Raw genomic sequence first — 16,170 nt, 5'->3', positions numbered from 1 at the left:
CAGCCATGGGACTGAGGTGCGGGATGAAGACCACCAAGTGCCAGCTGCTGGTGACCAGCTTCTGTGTCATGGTGAGCAGGCAGGTGTGGGGCGATTTCTGCAGCATCGAGGCGAACCATTACCTTTCCTGTCCCTACTCAGGGAGGGTCAGGCTTTCCCATGTTCTGTTTTTCACGGGTGGAGGGCAAGCAAAGCTAACTGCCTGAGTTATCGTTGCGCCCTGCACCGTTATCGCTGGCCACCAGCATCGGCCCCCCCCCCCCCGCTGATAGACTTCTGGTTTCTCAGGGCTGTCGTGCTGCTGCAGCTCTTTTCACAAGCCGGTGGCCACCTCAAAGGAGAAAGCAAAGGTCGCTGCTGGCAGAATGGGTGGTTTTCAGCAAAAAGGTATTTGCTCCTATCTCCTTGGGGCAAAAGAGGTAGGATGGACCTGCTGCAGTCACACTTGTTGCTGGGAAGATGGTCAGTTGCAGGTGGAATTGGTCAGCATATGAAACCACAAGGCTTCAGTGAAGGTATATGTGAGAGATCTGTGGGTTTGTACCACAAAGTGAAAGCAATTCTAGGGATCTTTTTTATCAGCTTTTGAAGCAAGTTCAAGGGGAGCTTCTTAACATCTGCTGTTAGAGCTGATGTGAGACAGTGGAAACTGGGAAATGCTTATCCTGGATGTTGAGTTTTATGTGTTTGTTGCCTTCTGACTGCATCAAAAAGCTTAAAAAAATAATAAGCTTAAAATAATAACAAACAAGCTTAAAGAAAAAAATAATCTGTATTTAGTTCAAAGAGGGTTGGTGGCTTGGAAAGAGTGTAATTTAAAGGTAATAGTCTATTTTGGGCCATACATGAAATGTATAGTTTGTCCAAATTTCAACGTTTCAAGTCTGTTGGCTGTAGTGACTATACATTGTTCTCTCTTCCAAAAAAAAATATGTCATTTGGAGGAAATCAAAGGAGGATTGCTACCAAGCACGTTTAGAGGAGATATTAAGGCACAGCTGCTCTGGATAGCTAGGATCACATTATTGCTGTTGGGAGGATTTGAGAGTGTTGTTTCTCAGATATCTAAGCTAACCGGTGTTGCACTTAGCATTTTGCTGGGTGTGGGTTGAGATATGCAGTAATGCGCAGCATGGAGGATGAGTAGGTGCCAAAAATTAAGTTATTTATAAGGAGAAAATGCTATATTTTGGATTTATTTAGTCTCCAAAGCTGTAAGTCTCCAGCAAAAGCTACTAGAAAATGTCATACAGAGGGGATTATGTTGACACCGGACTGTCACATCTGACACAGAGATAGCTGCCTTGTGTTTTCATATTGTAAAAGCAAAAAATAATGAAAGCTTATCTTAGGAGCTAGGAGTGGCCTCACATCTTGTATTTTCCAGGTTCATTACACTAAAGTTGGAGGTGTTTTTACCTCTGCTGCTGTTGGTGCCTCCTTCTCAGCTCTGACACTGGTTGTGCTGCAAGGCACATGTGCCATCAGAAGGCAGGTGCATCAGAAATGTTCCCTCTCCATTCCCTGGACTGGCTCTAGGCAACACAAAGGGTAACGTGCTGGTGGTTACCCTGTGCCTTAGTCATGCCAGTGCTCTCAGGGATGGGACAGAAACACGAGTGGCCCAGCACCACATTGTGGAGACAAAAGCCAGAACAAATTACTTAACAGTACTACAAGACTCAGCTTTTTGCTGAGTATATGGTATGTTTAACAAATACAGAAATATGTATATGCAAAATATTGTATATTTTGCAATAGGAAATAACAGTTAACAGCAGGCAACGGGACTAGCATTGCAAAGAGCAATACAGAGAACATCACCCCCGTCCAAAAGCACTGTTGAAGCTGGCAGCCCTCATAACTGCATGTGCATACTCTGCAGAGCAGGTGAGACTGCACAAGTGTGCTGCAAGAGCATCGGTCCTCTGGGTTTTCTTCACATGGTGGGAATTTCATTCAGTGACACTGGCCAAGAGACTGTGGGCTGTGCAGTGTCACGTGCACTCATTATGCAAGAGATAAAATGAGCTTTAGTATGTTTAAGTGTCTGGGGCTTGTCCTTTTATGTGTATTTTGGGGTACATGCAGTGGTATTTGGATGATCAGGCTTCCTGCATCTGCATGGAGCCCAGGAGTATCCAGATACGCCTCAAAGCAGGAACTGCTGCCTTGTAAATCCTTTCCTAAAAACCTTCTTTTCCAGCTGCTGGGGTTGTCAATTGCCATGCTGAGCACAGTCACACACTATGGGCCACATTTCACCCTCATCAGAGACATCTCCCTGGAGAGCAACTCTTACAGAGTCATCCACCACACAGGTACGTTGCGCTCACATCCCAGTAAGACCTTTGGTAAACGTGAGAGCTGAAAAATCCCCTAGGGCAGATAAAGGAAATGCAGAGGTATCACAGGAGGAGGCAGAGGCTGGCTTTTGGAGGATGCATCAGGGCTGACACAGTCCCACAGGCACTTTTTTTCTTTATCAGATCTGTACGCCTGGCACCAAAGGTGCTGCTGCATTTGCTCCTGTCCCTCTATTAAATGTTTCCCCAGCTTTCCTCTGCGCTGCAGTGAAAGTTCAGGGGGAGCTCAGCCACAGGTGGACCTAAAGGTGCTGTGGGGCTAGAAGTGCCCTGGGGACATGGGGAGGGGGACTCTTACAGGAGTTGAAACAGAGCTGAAAATTGAAGCTGAGAGCTGAAATGCATGGGAAAACCTGTTTTTTGGAGGAAATGTAGGGGGTTTTCCCTACAGAAGGGAGAAATATGAATTGAGTCTGGGGTACAAGGCTAGAGCAAAGAAATTAGAATAGCCCAGATGCTAAAATGCCCGGCTTGTCTCTGCTGCACTTGCATATGCTGCTTTTCCCGAGCTGTACTCTGGGCTTAAACATATACAGGCATATACTCTCTCTAGATCCTGGTTTTCAACTTCAGTTTAACACGGCAGGTATGAAAACAATGTTAGCCCAAAGCTTAGGTACAGCCTTCCCCCTTTCCTACACATAGCAGATGATATAGATTGGCACTTAACGCAGCCTCACAAGTTCTCCCTTCCCAGCTACCCCTCTCCAGCAATGCTTCCACTTGCTTTGCTTGCAAGCACTGACTCTCTGCAGTTAGCTCGGAGTGAGGGTTGCAAAGCCCTTTGCAGTGCTGTGGCCCCTGGGGTACCAGCTGTGACCCTGCCTTAGCAGGGAGGAAACCAGAGGGCAAGTGTTGCACCAGATTAGCAGCACACAAAGTCCTGATAGGGTCCACGGGACAGCTGCTGTGCAGCAGCACCCCGCATCAGGGGATCCTTATCAGAGTCCTGAAATAATTGACAGCTTGTGGTCTGTTGGGTGGACCAACACCCTTTTAGGGTGCTTCCCTCTGCTGAAGCTGTGGGAACTGCTTAGGGGTTTGCAGCCCTGCTAGACAACTACAGCATACACAGATGGGGGCATTGAATAAGTCAGAAAACATTCCAGTTCTGCAGCCTGGTCCCCTTGGACCAGCTCCCCAACATTCACTTTCTGCTCCCTCCTTGGGTGAAAGCACCAGACCAGGTCTCTCTTAGCCCTGAAGTCTTTGTGTCTGACCACAGCTTCCATGTCTGCCTTCCTTCCAGTTTTCTACTTTGGGATCTGCATTAGCATGACCCTGATCCTCGCAGCCCTGCTGGGCTCTGTCGCCATGGTGAGGGAATCGCAGAGCCTCACTGCCATGGTGCGTATTGAGTGGGGCTTTTTGTAACCTTGGGCTAGTACCCTTAAAATGTGGGGGTTTAAAATGGGGTTCTGCCAGGGAGCATGCACGCCTGGGGAAGGACATCCTATTGCTCCACCCTCTACTGCAAGGGCACATTTTTGTAAAAGTCATGACCTTTTCCAGCTGAGGATTGCATCCTTCTGTTACTTGTTTATTTTGCCGAGGTGCTTGTATGCGGCTTTCAGAGCAGGGCCAAAGGCAGGTGCTTCTCTGCCAAAGCAATTGCAGTGATGATGATTCCCACTGTATTTTCTTTCTCAACAAGTCAACAAGTGGTTTGTGTGGGGAAACCTTAACAATGCCATTTTGAGTACGGAGTTGTTCCTCTGACTTGTGACATCAAAGTCAGCTTCCCTCCTTCCTCCCTCCACCAGTGGGTGGTGCGAGGCATACAAAGCATGGCAGCAGGCACAGGGGCTTTGGGCTGGACCCTGTTTCGGCCTCAAAGGAGAAGGTGGAGGGGTACCAAAAGAGCTGAAATGGCACCTTTCTCTTCTCCATCATCCACAAAGTGCCTGTTTGGGCCTGGACCATGCCAGGATTAGTGAGCTCAGCTCCATTTAAAAACACAGCTTGCACACAGGGCTTGGTCTGAATGGAGCAGCTTCAGGGCTGGAGGGATGAGCAGAAAAGCACTGCTCACTGCCCATGCTATGTGAAGGGCAGGAGTTAACAGGTAGGTTGCTGTGCATGAAGCCATACTTAATATAAAATAATTGCACTGCTGTCATACATAAACTAGCTTTGGAGAGATTTATCTAATCTATGTAATTGGGAAAAATTATACTGATGGCAGAAATCAAAAGCTGACACCTTAAAACTTGGTGCAAGGCAGCTACTGAAGTTATGTTCTCATCTTCTCAATATGCAGTCTTCCTCTGTCTCTCTGAGATGTTCAAAGGGCCCGAGTGATACAGTTTCCATGAATATGGCTAGCAGAGTATATATAACTTCCCTCTATTTTGCTGACATATACTTTAACATCTGCCTGCAATTACCACATCTAAAACAACAGATGAGTATGCAAGGGCCAGTGAAGATTGTCACAGCTGCCTGAAAATACAGTTGAACTTCTCTATAATGTTTATTTGCTTGCCTTACTCTCTGTGTGGTATGGTCTGGGACATGCCACTGGGTAAAACATGCTGTTAAAAGTTATACCTGTTTCCTGAACAGTTAAATTAAAACATAGCAGCAAACTCCAGAGCTGCTGTCCTCTGAGGGCACCTGCTGCTGCTTTCCCTTCCCCCTGCCATGGGGACAAGGACCTGGAGGTCCTTTGCTCCAGACACCCATCAACTCCCCCAAACTGGCTGGTTTGGTGTAACACAGCCAAGAAACCTCTGGTTGGCAGAACCCCCAACCTAGCCATTGACTTTTGCTCTTCCTGGCGTGTCCTGTGCCCTTTGCTTTAGCATACACATTTTGCATCCTTTGGGAGAGTTGGCTGTCTTCATTTTGGATGTCTGATGATGATACCATTGCAGTGAGGGCACGACATCATTCCCTTGTGGGAAGAGGAGGAAAGTGCTTTCCCGCGGCCCTGGCAATGAGGCATCCCACTCTGCCCTCAGCAGGGGATAACGGGATGCCCCTTCGTTGCTTTTAAGCTCCGTTTCAGCCGTCTCCGACAGCCTCAGGGTCCCCAGCTGCTTGTGAAGATGCAGTGCCCGGTGCCAGCGCAGCGCGGCCAACCCGCTTCCGGCCAAGGGGCCTCTCCACCCTCCCGCTTCCCGGGAGCTGCCGGCCCGGCTGCGGCTGCAGCTCTGGCTCCGCCGCTGGAGGGGGCTGCGGCCCCGCAGAGCTCTGCTGTCCCCGCCCCGCGTTTGGCACCGGAAGATGCCGGGGAAAGGCAGCGGGAAGGGTTGCTGTAGCCAGTGCGGAGGCGGCAGAATGTCCCCAGCTCTCCAGGGGTTAGCGGGGACCTGGGAAATACCTGAGGGCATGTCACCAGCAACGTTATTCTCTGTTCAAACAGCTCATCAGCATCGGAAATAGGGGAGCTTTGCTTATTCCTTTAAATTGCAAGCCGTGTACTGTCATTGTCTTACAGCAAGGGCCAGCCCATTGCTCGTTTTCCCACAAGATCGTACCCCCTCCCAAGGCTCATATTTAATCTCTGATCTGGAAGCAAGACATGCAGGCAGGGAGAGCCAGCTCGAGATGAGATGTGGTGAGATGTAATTGCAGGCAGGAGTGGGGTTCAGCCCTGTGGGGCTCTGAAACTTGCATTGGTGTCACAGCCTGCCGTGCTGATCCCCACTGGGCTGTAGCTCACAGAGGTGATCACCACCCCCAGTTTGTAGCTTTTTTCCCACTTGTTAATAGGATTTTTAACCTTCCCCCACTATTGATTTTAAAGGATTTTCCCTCTCCTGCAAAGTGTGTGTCTTGTGTAGAAGACCATTTAATTCAGTCTTTAATCAAAAAGGGGAGACACCAGTATATCGGTGCCTGACATCTGTGGCTCTATAGGAAACCAAGCTGCGCTCTGGGGAAGTCTGCATAGCTGTGGGTAATCCACCACAATGCCGCTTGGTAAACCAGCTACCCTGGGGAGACACCAGCAAGGATGCAAATGGGCTTAGAGGAGCATTGCCCTGGTCACTGAGCTGTTGGGTTGATCCCACCTCCTCCTTGTGTCTCAATTTCCCTGCTGGCCTTTTTTTTTTTCCTTCTATTTAAATTATACATGCTCACCCTGCCTGGCTATCTGAAGGTTTGTGCATATGCAAAGGAGGGGCCTCAGTCTTTGCAGGCCCTAATGGTGCTGTCCTAATAAGGCCAGTGGGCGCACAGTGGTTAGAAACCAGAACAGGTCAAACTGTCTAAAGCACTCATATTTTAGGAGCTTGCCTTGCTGCTGCATTAGCGGCACCAACAGACCAGACAGACACTACTGCGCATTCACTGATGCTTGTGAGGTTTCTAGAGAGTAACTGAGAACTTAAGGATAAAAACTATATTCTAAAACCTGCATACTATCCCTAAAGCTCCTCTTAAACAGGGAGAGTAGTGACAGGCTTATTGACTGTCCTCAAGTTCTGGCAAACCCTGCTTTTTGTTGATCATCATGCAGTCAGTCCTGAATGTAAACATCCTGCAGCTCTCAGGGCCCCTGAAGGGTGTGCTGCTATTGAAGGGGAGGAGAAGGAAGGAAAACTGCAGTTTTGCTAGTACTGCTTGTGCAAAGGAAAAAACTCTGGCTCCAGTGGGGTTTAAGGCGCAGTGTGCTGTTATCTAGTCAGATGGAGACAGGGGAGATAAAAAAAAAACCAAACAGGGAGCAACTAGAATATCCCAGGTAAAATTCTTATACCTGAACTTTCCAGCCTAAAAACCCCTCTGTACAGCAAAATTTATGTTCAGGATGGAGTAGCTATTCCAAGTACCAGGTCCAAATAATTTCTGTGGCAAAAAGGCATTAATGAATGCCTGATATAGCCCAGTTTTTCACCCAGAATGATGTCAGTAGGGCCAGCACACAGCACAGACTGTTTTCTTTCCTGTGCCCAGGTGTATCATCGCAGACAAGTGTGTAGAGAGTCCTTAATAACACCGCAGCTCACTTCAGCATCTTGCTTGCTTGTCTCCTGTGCATCCCCTCTTGGTTCAGCACTCCCAAGCAAGGCATCCAGTGGTCCAGTGGAAGCAGGCATAGGCAGAGCCAATGTGTCTAGCTGGAGCCGAAAACAGATTCCTCTTTTGCACTGAGATCACTGTCTCATGTTTGCTGCGTGGAAAGGCAAAACCAGTGTGTGTTCTTAGATGAACTGGGTCAGGAAGAGAGGGATACAACCGGATGGGTGCAATCTGAAATTAGCTCCCATCTTCCTCGATCCTTGGCTGTGAAGTCTGGCAGGGAGCTGGCCCTGGCAGTGGCCACAGCAGCTGGAGCGGAACAGAACACAGGTTGGCTCCTTCCCTGGGAGTGCAGGGATTTGGCAGAGCTGCTGAACCTAGTCTGAGCTAAGGGACCCCCTTAACTGTCGAGGCAGCACCAGAAAGGTGAATTGAAAGATATACCAGCCAACAGAGAAGACTGTGCATTCTGTCAAGTCTCTCAAAGACAAATTGTTCCTTGTAGCAAGGATGGAAATAAGGTCATTCATAAAAGAGTAATTGATGTCTGGCTGGTGACAGCCCTCCACAGGGCTGATGTGGCTGCCTCCTGCAAAGGGAACAAGCAGCAGTCCGCAGCCAGCTTTGAGGAGCTCCAAGGGTCTGGGAGATGGTGAACCAGCCTTGACCCTTGCACATTTTGTATGCAAACTATGCAATGCCTTTTTCTTTTTTCATTTGAATGTCTTCTAATGTAATTAGAAAGTTGCTTTTACAAAAGCCTTTAGGCTGGGAAGAGAAAAAGCAGCCTATAATTCATTTATAAGATGTTCTTGGAGACGTGTAATTGCTCTGCACTGGCTGGTTGGAGCAGGAGCTTCCTGAGGGGCTGCCTCTTGGTATTCCCAGAGAAGCTAGACAGAAATAAAGGGAGAGCTGATGCTGGAGGTGAAGGACTGAGGTGTGGGGTGGAGCTGAGGAAGGGAGGATGAGAAGTGAAATTTTAATCTGCTAGGGTTTCTGGCCCCAGAGAGATGTTGTAAGAGCTGATGGGGGAAGGAAGGGAGAGCATGGGCAGAAAGCTGGGTGGTGCCACTGGCACACTGTTCTCAGTCTCCAGGTTCATGGTGGGTCCCCTCAATTAAAGCCTTACTGGAATGATGTGTGTAAGAGCTTTCACATTGCTGTCAGTGCTGCTTATTTTCTCCTATTGTTTTCTCTTTTTTTTTTTCTTGTCTTTGAGCTTGATTTTGGTGAAAACATTGACTTTGCTATGTCTTTTGTTTGGGGTGGGATTGCAGGAAGAGGTGCAAAATGGAAGGTCTGGTCCTAGTGAGGAAAAACCTGAAATGCTCCTGTAATCTGACCTCCTCCATTCAGTTTGTGCTGTACCTTCAGAGGTTAAACCACCTACCTCGGCTGGGCTTGGGCTTGGTCGTGATGTGCTTTGGTCCATGCCATCTCACCCTGCATGCTCTTCCCCATCTTCACTACTTGTATCCCCCTTGTCATTTCACTGTTCGATCAGACTTTCCTTTCATCTCCTTTGGGGTCTTGGTTATCCCATCTCAGCTCCTGGCAAGGCAGCGAGTGATCTCACCACCTATATGGCCGGGCAGCTGCCAAAAATTAAAAGGAGAGACTGGACATACATAATTTAAGCTTTTCTTAAGAGCAGTACCAGGGTTTCCCCCAGCGTTTGATGCAAAGCCTGAAACAAGGCAGCCACAAAAAAGTGGCACAATGCCAATGGCAGCCTTGTTGCCTGAGCAAAGCCCCCCGGGCAGGGCATTGTCCTGCCAAGCAGAGAAACGCAGCAGGCAACTCATGGACAAGAACCAGCAAAAGGCAATTTGCTGGCATGTTCTCATTCATTTCCAGGATTTGATTTAGTACAGTTTCCTTTTGTGCTGCATATGGAGGAATTTGGGAGTTTTTAGAGTTATCTGAATTTGTTTGGGTTTTTTTAACCACACTTTTTAAGCAAAAGGTTTTTGTTGAAACAGGATTGGCAGCAGCAATATTCTTCTTCCTCTCCTTAAGCTTGAATTTGGTAAACTTTCATGAAAGATTTAATCTTTTTAAAATCAGACTACTAAAAAACTCATAGGAAAAAAAAAATAGAAACCAAAATAATCTGTAGTCAGTTGGGTAATTTCCCCCTGCTGCATAACTTCATAACTTTGTGTTGGAAGAGGGACAGTTTAATGGAAAAACTTGTAAGGACGATAATTTTTGACTGGTGCTTATTCATCGTCTTTTGCCATTCCAAGACTAAGCTCTGGATTCATATTTGATGAGCCCATTTCGCCTTCAAACGCTTTACAAGCACCCTTTTTCTTCATTTTTTTTTATGTGAATGAGATCCCCTGGTGCAGCTGTCACAACAGGCAAGGGCTGTTTACATCAGGGTGGGGGTTTTTTTGGATCAGATTTGTTCAGGTAAAGAGACAATGCGTGTAACTTCCAGCTCTGCAAGCCTAGGGAAGAAGACAAAAGTCAAGCCACCTCCTTCATTGTTGCCGTTGTTTAGACTCTTCAAGGTCAGTTGCTGGCCTTGATTGTATTTCTGTCATTCTTTTGTCTAACTAGGATGGTGCTGGTTTAAGGAAGGGTACTCACTTCTTCATGGACTATCTGTGTGGATTTTCCTCCTTTGAAATTGGTAGCCAGGATTTAAACATTGGGGATTCAATCCTGTGAGTAAGAAGATGCTATTCTGGAGCACGGTCCTTCTGCAGAAGAGGAACATACTGTAACTATATTGTTTGTCTCTCCTTTTTTTTTAATCTTTCCAAGGAGAATTCGAGCAGAGTAGGTTAACCACTCTACAGGAAGATGAGTGCTTTTTCGGTCAACCTCTTCAAATGACCACAGGTTAATTAGAATGCCCCTGATGGAGAATCACATTATTGTCCATCTAATTTCTTTTAAGTAACCAGCATTATGAGGAATATTAAAAGAAGGTGATGTTTAGCTCTAACTTTTAACTAAACTTCTTCAAATGAGTGTATTAAATACATCCCGATGGTGTTTCCAGATAGGTATTTTTTTCCCCCATGCTTTAACTGATGGTATTTTCCCTCTTCATCCTCAGGGATTTTTCTGTTTTGCTCTGGCCTTCTGCGGATTGGTCCCAGCTGCCTGCTGGAGATACACGCACAGCACGGAGGTAAGCATCGGCTGCTAGGAAATACCACCAGCATCTCGTCAGATAGGGATTTCTTTTTGTAACAACTCATTCTCCCATAAAGGGACATCTGGTTTTAATTAAGACATCCAAGCCAAGACCTATCAGATGCATGCTCTGTTCCACCCGTCCCTTACAAGAACAGGGCTGCCTTTATCAGCTGCCTCTCCAATGGGGTCATCTAAAGGGAGAAGCCATGGAAACCCTCACAGAGAGCAAACACTTTGTCCTGAAGGCAAAACAAAATGCAAGTCTTGTTTTAAATAGCTTTGGGATTTTTTTCCAAGGGATGTTTTGTTTTGTTTTGTTTTAAATGAGATGTTTGACTTTTGAAAAGTCATTTCCAGCCAGCTCTAATTCCTGATAATGCCAGTTGGGAGCCTCTGTTCGAAGGTCGTGGTGGGTTGTGACAGTTCAGGTTGTCTCTAGCAATGGCCAGGAGAAATATCCAGGAGATGTGTTTATTAACTGGCAGCAGTGCTACAGTAAAAACTCTAGTGTGAAAAATGGTGTTTGGGCTGCTGTCATGCTGGACCAGAAAGAGAAGATTGCATGAGGCCAAATAGGCAAGAAAGTTGGGGTTTGAATTGTTAACCCTGAGCTTGCTGGTGCTGTAGTAGATGGGTAGTGTAGGAGATGAAGGTTCCGGGGAAGCTGAGTTGAGTCACACAGAGTTGCTAAGGGACAGCCCTGGGCATTGCAGTGTGTATCCATATCCAGGGGCTGGGATATCCCTGGGGCCACGATAGCAGGCTGCTGGGGAAAGCAGAAATTGATCTTAATATTTAGTAGCCAAAATTCTCTGTTTCCTAAATCCAGAGAGAAACAGGGAATATAAATTAGGAAAGATTTAATTAGGCATGTCACTTACAAAACATAATGGAAATTCGATTTTGCTTGAAAGGTAACCTGTCTCGCCAGTGATAGAAATGCAGATGTGAGAGAGAAATGCAGATGTGACTGTCCCTCCAGGACAAAGATAGGTAGTGCAGTGTTCCATAGAACTCACTGAAGCAGGGGGAAGACTCCTGAAGTCTCGTTATAGAACTGTTTCTTTGACTTTCTCAAAGTAAAGAGCAAACTTAAAGCAGATGCTCTCGCCAGCCTCCTCCTTCTGACAGTACTGCCAGAAATAATTACTTTTGGTAGTACAAGGGAAAAAATCAAACCTGGCCAAATTGAGAGGTGTCTTGAAAGCCTGATGGGATTCATGCAGCTACCAAGAAAGGAAGAGAATGTGGGGATGTAAAACTGAATGTGGATGAATATGCCCATTTCACGTGCCTGAATCAGTGCCTCTGAAAGCAACAAGAGGTTACTGCCCCCATGTTCATAGCTAAAACAAATTTGCATTTTTCCCATGCAAAACACATTGACTTTCCAGGGAAAAGAAGATCAGACTATTCAGTTTGGAAATGCCAGGTCGGAGCTGGCATCAGTAGATCCCTTCGTCTCCCTGCACATGGGTGAGGTGCTGAATTTAGGTGGTGCTGAAAGCAGAGCCTTCCCCTCCTTCTGCAAGCGGGGAGATGAGATATGGGAGGTCCCTCCTGCACCAAGCCATCGCAGATACTCTCAATGATTTATTCCTCTTGATAACAGAAATTATAAAAATATTTAAATTCTCAACTTCCTTCAAAAGCAGACCCCTCTTACAGAAAATCACCCGAAATGGAAAAGCCACTTGAAAATTTATTTTGATGGTTATTTTCAAGAGGTGGTAGATAGAAATGTTATTTGAACATGATGAAAGAAAGATGCCATTTTTGATGTGTGGCTGTTTCAGAGCCCTGCTTGCAGCACTTCTTACAGACCAGCTATGCAGGACACGGAAAAAGGACAAAAAAAAGAGTTATTTTTAAATATTTGATATTCTCAGACCTGGCACTGTAAACAAAATGTGAATCTTCTCGTTTCCCATTCTTTTCTGCTTTTGTGACCTTCTGTAACTTCTTCAGAATTCTTTCAGACAGATGACACTTGTTTAAATCCCATGTTACCTGCATTCAGATAGATTTGGTGTCACATGGTCTTTATTCTTAACATATACCAGACATGCAGCAATACGTAACGAATCTGACATTTATCGTGCTTTATCTTAAAACGTTCTCTGTTCAGTATTGTAATTACTCCTCCTCTGTCAACCCAGACATGTGGCCAGTGAATGGGTTTTGTGAGGTCCAGGTCTCCTCTCTACTGGCTTCTCAGGCTGCTTTGTATCCATCTGTCTGTATTAAAGTACTTTTAATGTGGAACTAATAACCTACCCATTCCCAAAATATGTTTGTCTGGTAGGTTGCAAAGGAAATGGTGTACAAAATGGGGAAGAACAAATAAGTCAGAGTAACATCCCAGATCCTCTACCTGTTTTGCCAGCATGTATAATGCAGCCTTTCTGTTAGGGTCTATCCCCAGTTTACATCTTTGCCTCTTAGCCAACTTCACCAACAGAATAGGTGCTTAGAAAGGTGTCAGAGCTTCTCTGGGCAGGTTGACTGCTTGGAGGAAAATCTGAGATGAAAACAGTTGTAATCTGGAGGTTGTTAAATATCTTTTTCCTGCTAGCCATAGTGCTGAGCTGTTCACACTTCAGTGTTTTCTAGCTTGGCTTGTTCCTGAGCCCCATGCTCACCTGCTGCACACAACATTCCTCCTTCACCTCTGCCCCATCACACTGTCAAGCCCACAGCTTCACAAACACACCATGCCAGCTTCCAAGCCCCTGTGAAACTCTCATGTACTTTTCTACCTGGCCCAAATCACTTGAGAGAGTTGATCGCTTTCCATGTCTTGACATAGCAGAGACAAGGGTCTCCCCAGGAGTGAAGTAACACATTTGGTTTCCCTTCCTATCTGGCCAAAGTGTGGTCTTGGTGGGAGATGTGGTCTTGGTAGGAAAGTGTCACAAACCTGTCTGAGAAATGACAATGGTGGTGCAATCAAAGTGAACAAGAGACCAGAGTAGAAGGGAGGGCAGGGAGGATGACCTCTACTTGATCACCTTTAATGGGACAGCTGTGGTAGCCACAGAAATGATGAGGTTTTTGCATGGTTTTCAGCACATTAGGAATTCCTGGTTCCTGAAGAAGAAAGCCATCTTGTTTTCCATATTTGTTTTTATGGCCGCATCTTTCCCACAAACCACTGCCTGTTTAGGTGATGTCTCTTTGCCATTCACAGCATGGCTCAATGCAGATGAGACCTGGGATGAGGAGGAAGATGTAGAAGATGCTTATGCCACATCTGACAGAGCTGATGGGGCAGGCTTCTGCTGCCTCCTCCCCAGCTTCCCTTCTCTCCTTACCCATTAGTTGCTGCTTTAAAAACCTGCCCGCAGAAGCTGGAGGAAAGGGTAGCCTTGCAGCTGCAGTATAAGTTTTATTTAATTTTTAATTACAGAGATTCAGAAGTAAACATCCTTTTAAAACCAATTAAATTATGGTTTCCCAACTCATGGGAAAACTTGAAATCAGTGAAAATAGGTGCCATACTTCTGGCATGTATTTCTCATGTCCTTTGGATGAAGCCCAATTTCCCACGTCCTTTGGATGAAGAGGTCTCGGATTTGCACTGGCTGCAATGATACAGCAATCTCTTAATTATCAAATCTCAGGTTACTGGGTGATTTCAAGAGGAGGTTGCACCAGTGCGTTTCGGCTCTGCATGTGTGAAAGGGCATTAGCCTCTTTGCATTGCACTGCTTGTACTCAGAGAATAAACATGAGGATTTAGCTTTTTATGGGCAGGGAACACAAGCTGTTCATGCACACTCTGGTTCTCCTGCACTCTTGCTCTGCTTGAAACTTTCTTCACAAGAACCTGTTTGTTCTTCCCTTCTCCTACTGGAAGAGAAAATTAATCTTTTATGCTTTGTTAGTGAGCAAGGGGATATCTTTTGAGATGGTGATTTTCTAACAGGGCCTGGGGTGCAAAGCTGCAATTAGCAGTTGCAGCTATTAAATAACAAACACTGCTACGCCTGGGGCTTGCTCTTGAAAAGAACAGCTTTCCTGCTCCCTTCCCTGCATATGGGATCAGCCCTGTTCTCCTGTCTCAGGTTCTTCCTTCTAACGAGCACCTTTGCAAAGCCAGGAGCAGCATTGCCTGGGTCTCCAGGAGGCAAATCCTGTCTTTGCATGCACAAAAGCAGCATGTGCATCCCTTGTTTCTGCAGATACGAAAGGAATGACCCAGCACTTCCCAGTGATTTCTTAAGTGGGATTCTAGAGATCCTTCTAGTGGCAAACCAGGCCTGTGGTTTCTTCAGGGTGTGTTTGTGTCTGTAACTGCTGCCACTGCTGTGTGTAGGAGCAAACTTGTACAGAGTCCAGTCTGTCTCATCTGAAGTCAATGCTTAAATGCAGGCTTAAGTCGTAAAGACTTTAATGGGACTTGAATACAAACTGAAGGTGCATTCAGGTGTTTCCTGAAAGCATGCCCAAAGCATACAGATAGTTTTCCTTTGGTTTATGATTCGGTGGTGCTGGATCAGGATTGTGGCCACTAATGGGGGTCTTATTTTCAAAAAGCTGTGATTTGGCTGTGATAACACTGTGAATAATCCAATATTCTCCTTGCTCTTGCTGTTATTCTGCCAGGCGCAATCACTTTAAGGGAAGCAGAAACCTTTGCCCAGTCTCTGAAGTCCATGGGAAAGAAAAAAAAGAGGGGGGAACCCCTCCTCCTTCCATAGTGTTTTTAAATATTGTGAGTCTTTCCTGGTGTTTATGTTCTCATCACACAATAACAGCCCACTCCCCCCAGTGAGACACTGCTCTCTTTTGTCTGAGGCGCCACTCAGGCATTTGCACTCATGGGTTTACAATTTATTACTGCCCTGACGCTGAACTCGCATGGCCCCATTTCTGCTGCTTTGTGTGCACAGTGTTAGCTGGAGGTTCTGTCTCCAGCAGCGTCAGCCCACAGTACCTGAGACCGCTCGGATGGTCACCATCACCATGGCACTGTCCAACCTTCATGATGCTGTTAGGATGCTTATCACAGCAGAGCAGCCAGCACCAGCTCAAAGGTGACAGTGCTCCCCTAGGGCCAGCTGTGTTGCTGATACAGCTGTTTTTTTAAGCTAAAACTGTTTTCAGTGTTTTTCAGTACTTCCTGTTGAGAAGCAGTCTAAAGTGGCACTGGTTTCAAGTACTGTGTGTGACAGAATAAGGGTGACCGGGATAATTTTCCATGATGTTGGGAGGTTCATAAATTGCTATGTTGTTTGTCATGAATGGCAGGAACACAAAGGGTCAATGTGGGCCATTTGCAGCCTATTGGTTTTGCAGTTCTGTTATAAAATGGACACCTTCCATATGAAGACAGGCTAAGAAAATTGGAGCTATTCAGCCTGGAGAAGAGAAGGCTGCATGGAGACCTCCTAGCAGCCTTCCAGTATCTGAAGGGGGCCTACAAGGATGTCGGGGAGGGACTTTTCATCAGGGATTGTAGTGATAGGACAAGGGGTCTTGGGTTCAAACTTAAACAGGGGAAGTTCAGTGTGGATATAAAGAAGTTCTTTACTGTGAGAGTGGTGAGGCACTGGAACAGGCTGCCCAAAGAAGTGGTAAATGGTCCATCCTTGGCAGTGTTCAAGGCCAGGCTAGATAGAGCCTTGGGCAACATGGTCGACTGTGTGTGTCCCTGCCCATGGCTGGGAGG

At 46.3% G+C, this 16,170-nt stretch overlaps 1 protein-coding gene across 1 annotated transcript in view; it reads left to right on the top strand.

Annotated features, from left to right (window-relative positions):
- Positions 1–23: 23 nt before the first annotated feature.
- The window catches only part of TSPAN32 (tetraspanin 32), a gene marked incomplete at its 5' end in the record, with an annotated part of 34,237 nt that continues 18,090 nt past the window's right edge, over positions 24–16,170 (top strand). The window contains 4 exons of the mRNA XM_080617657.1: positions 24–71; positions 2,207–2,321; positions 3,616–3,713; positions 10,414–10,488. Coding sequence (XP_080473783.1) covers positions 24–71; positions 2,207–2,321; positions 3,616–3,713; positions 10,414–10,488 — 336 coding nt within the window. The remainder of the gene's footprint in view (positions 72–2,206; positions 2,322–3,615; positions 3,714–10,413; positions 10,489–16,170) is intronic.

This window comes from Psittacula echo (assembly GCF_963264785.1).
Source record: "Psittacula echo genome assembly, chromosome: 5".
NCBI lineage: Eukaryota > Metazoa > Chordata > Aves > Psittaciformes > Psittacidae > Psittacula > Psittacula echo.
This window is presented reverse-complemented; position numbering and strand designations above follow the sequence as displayed.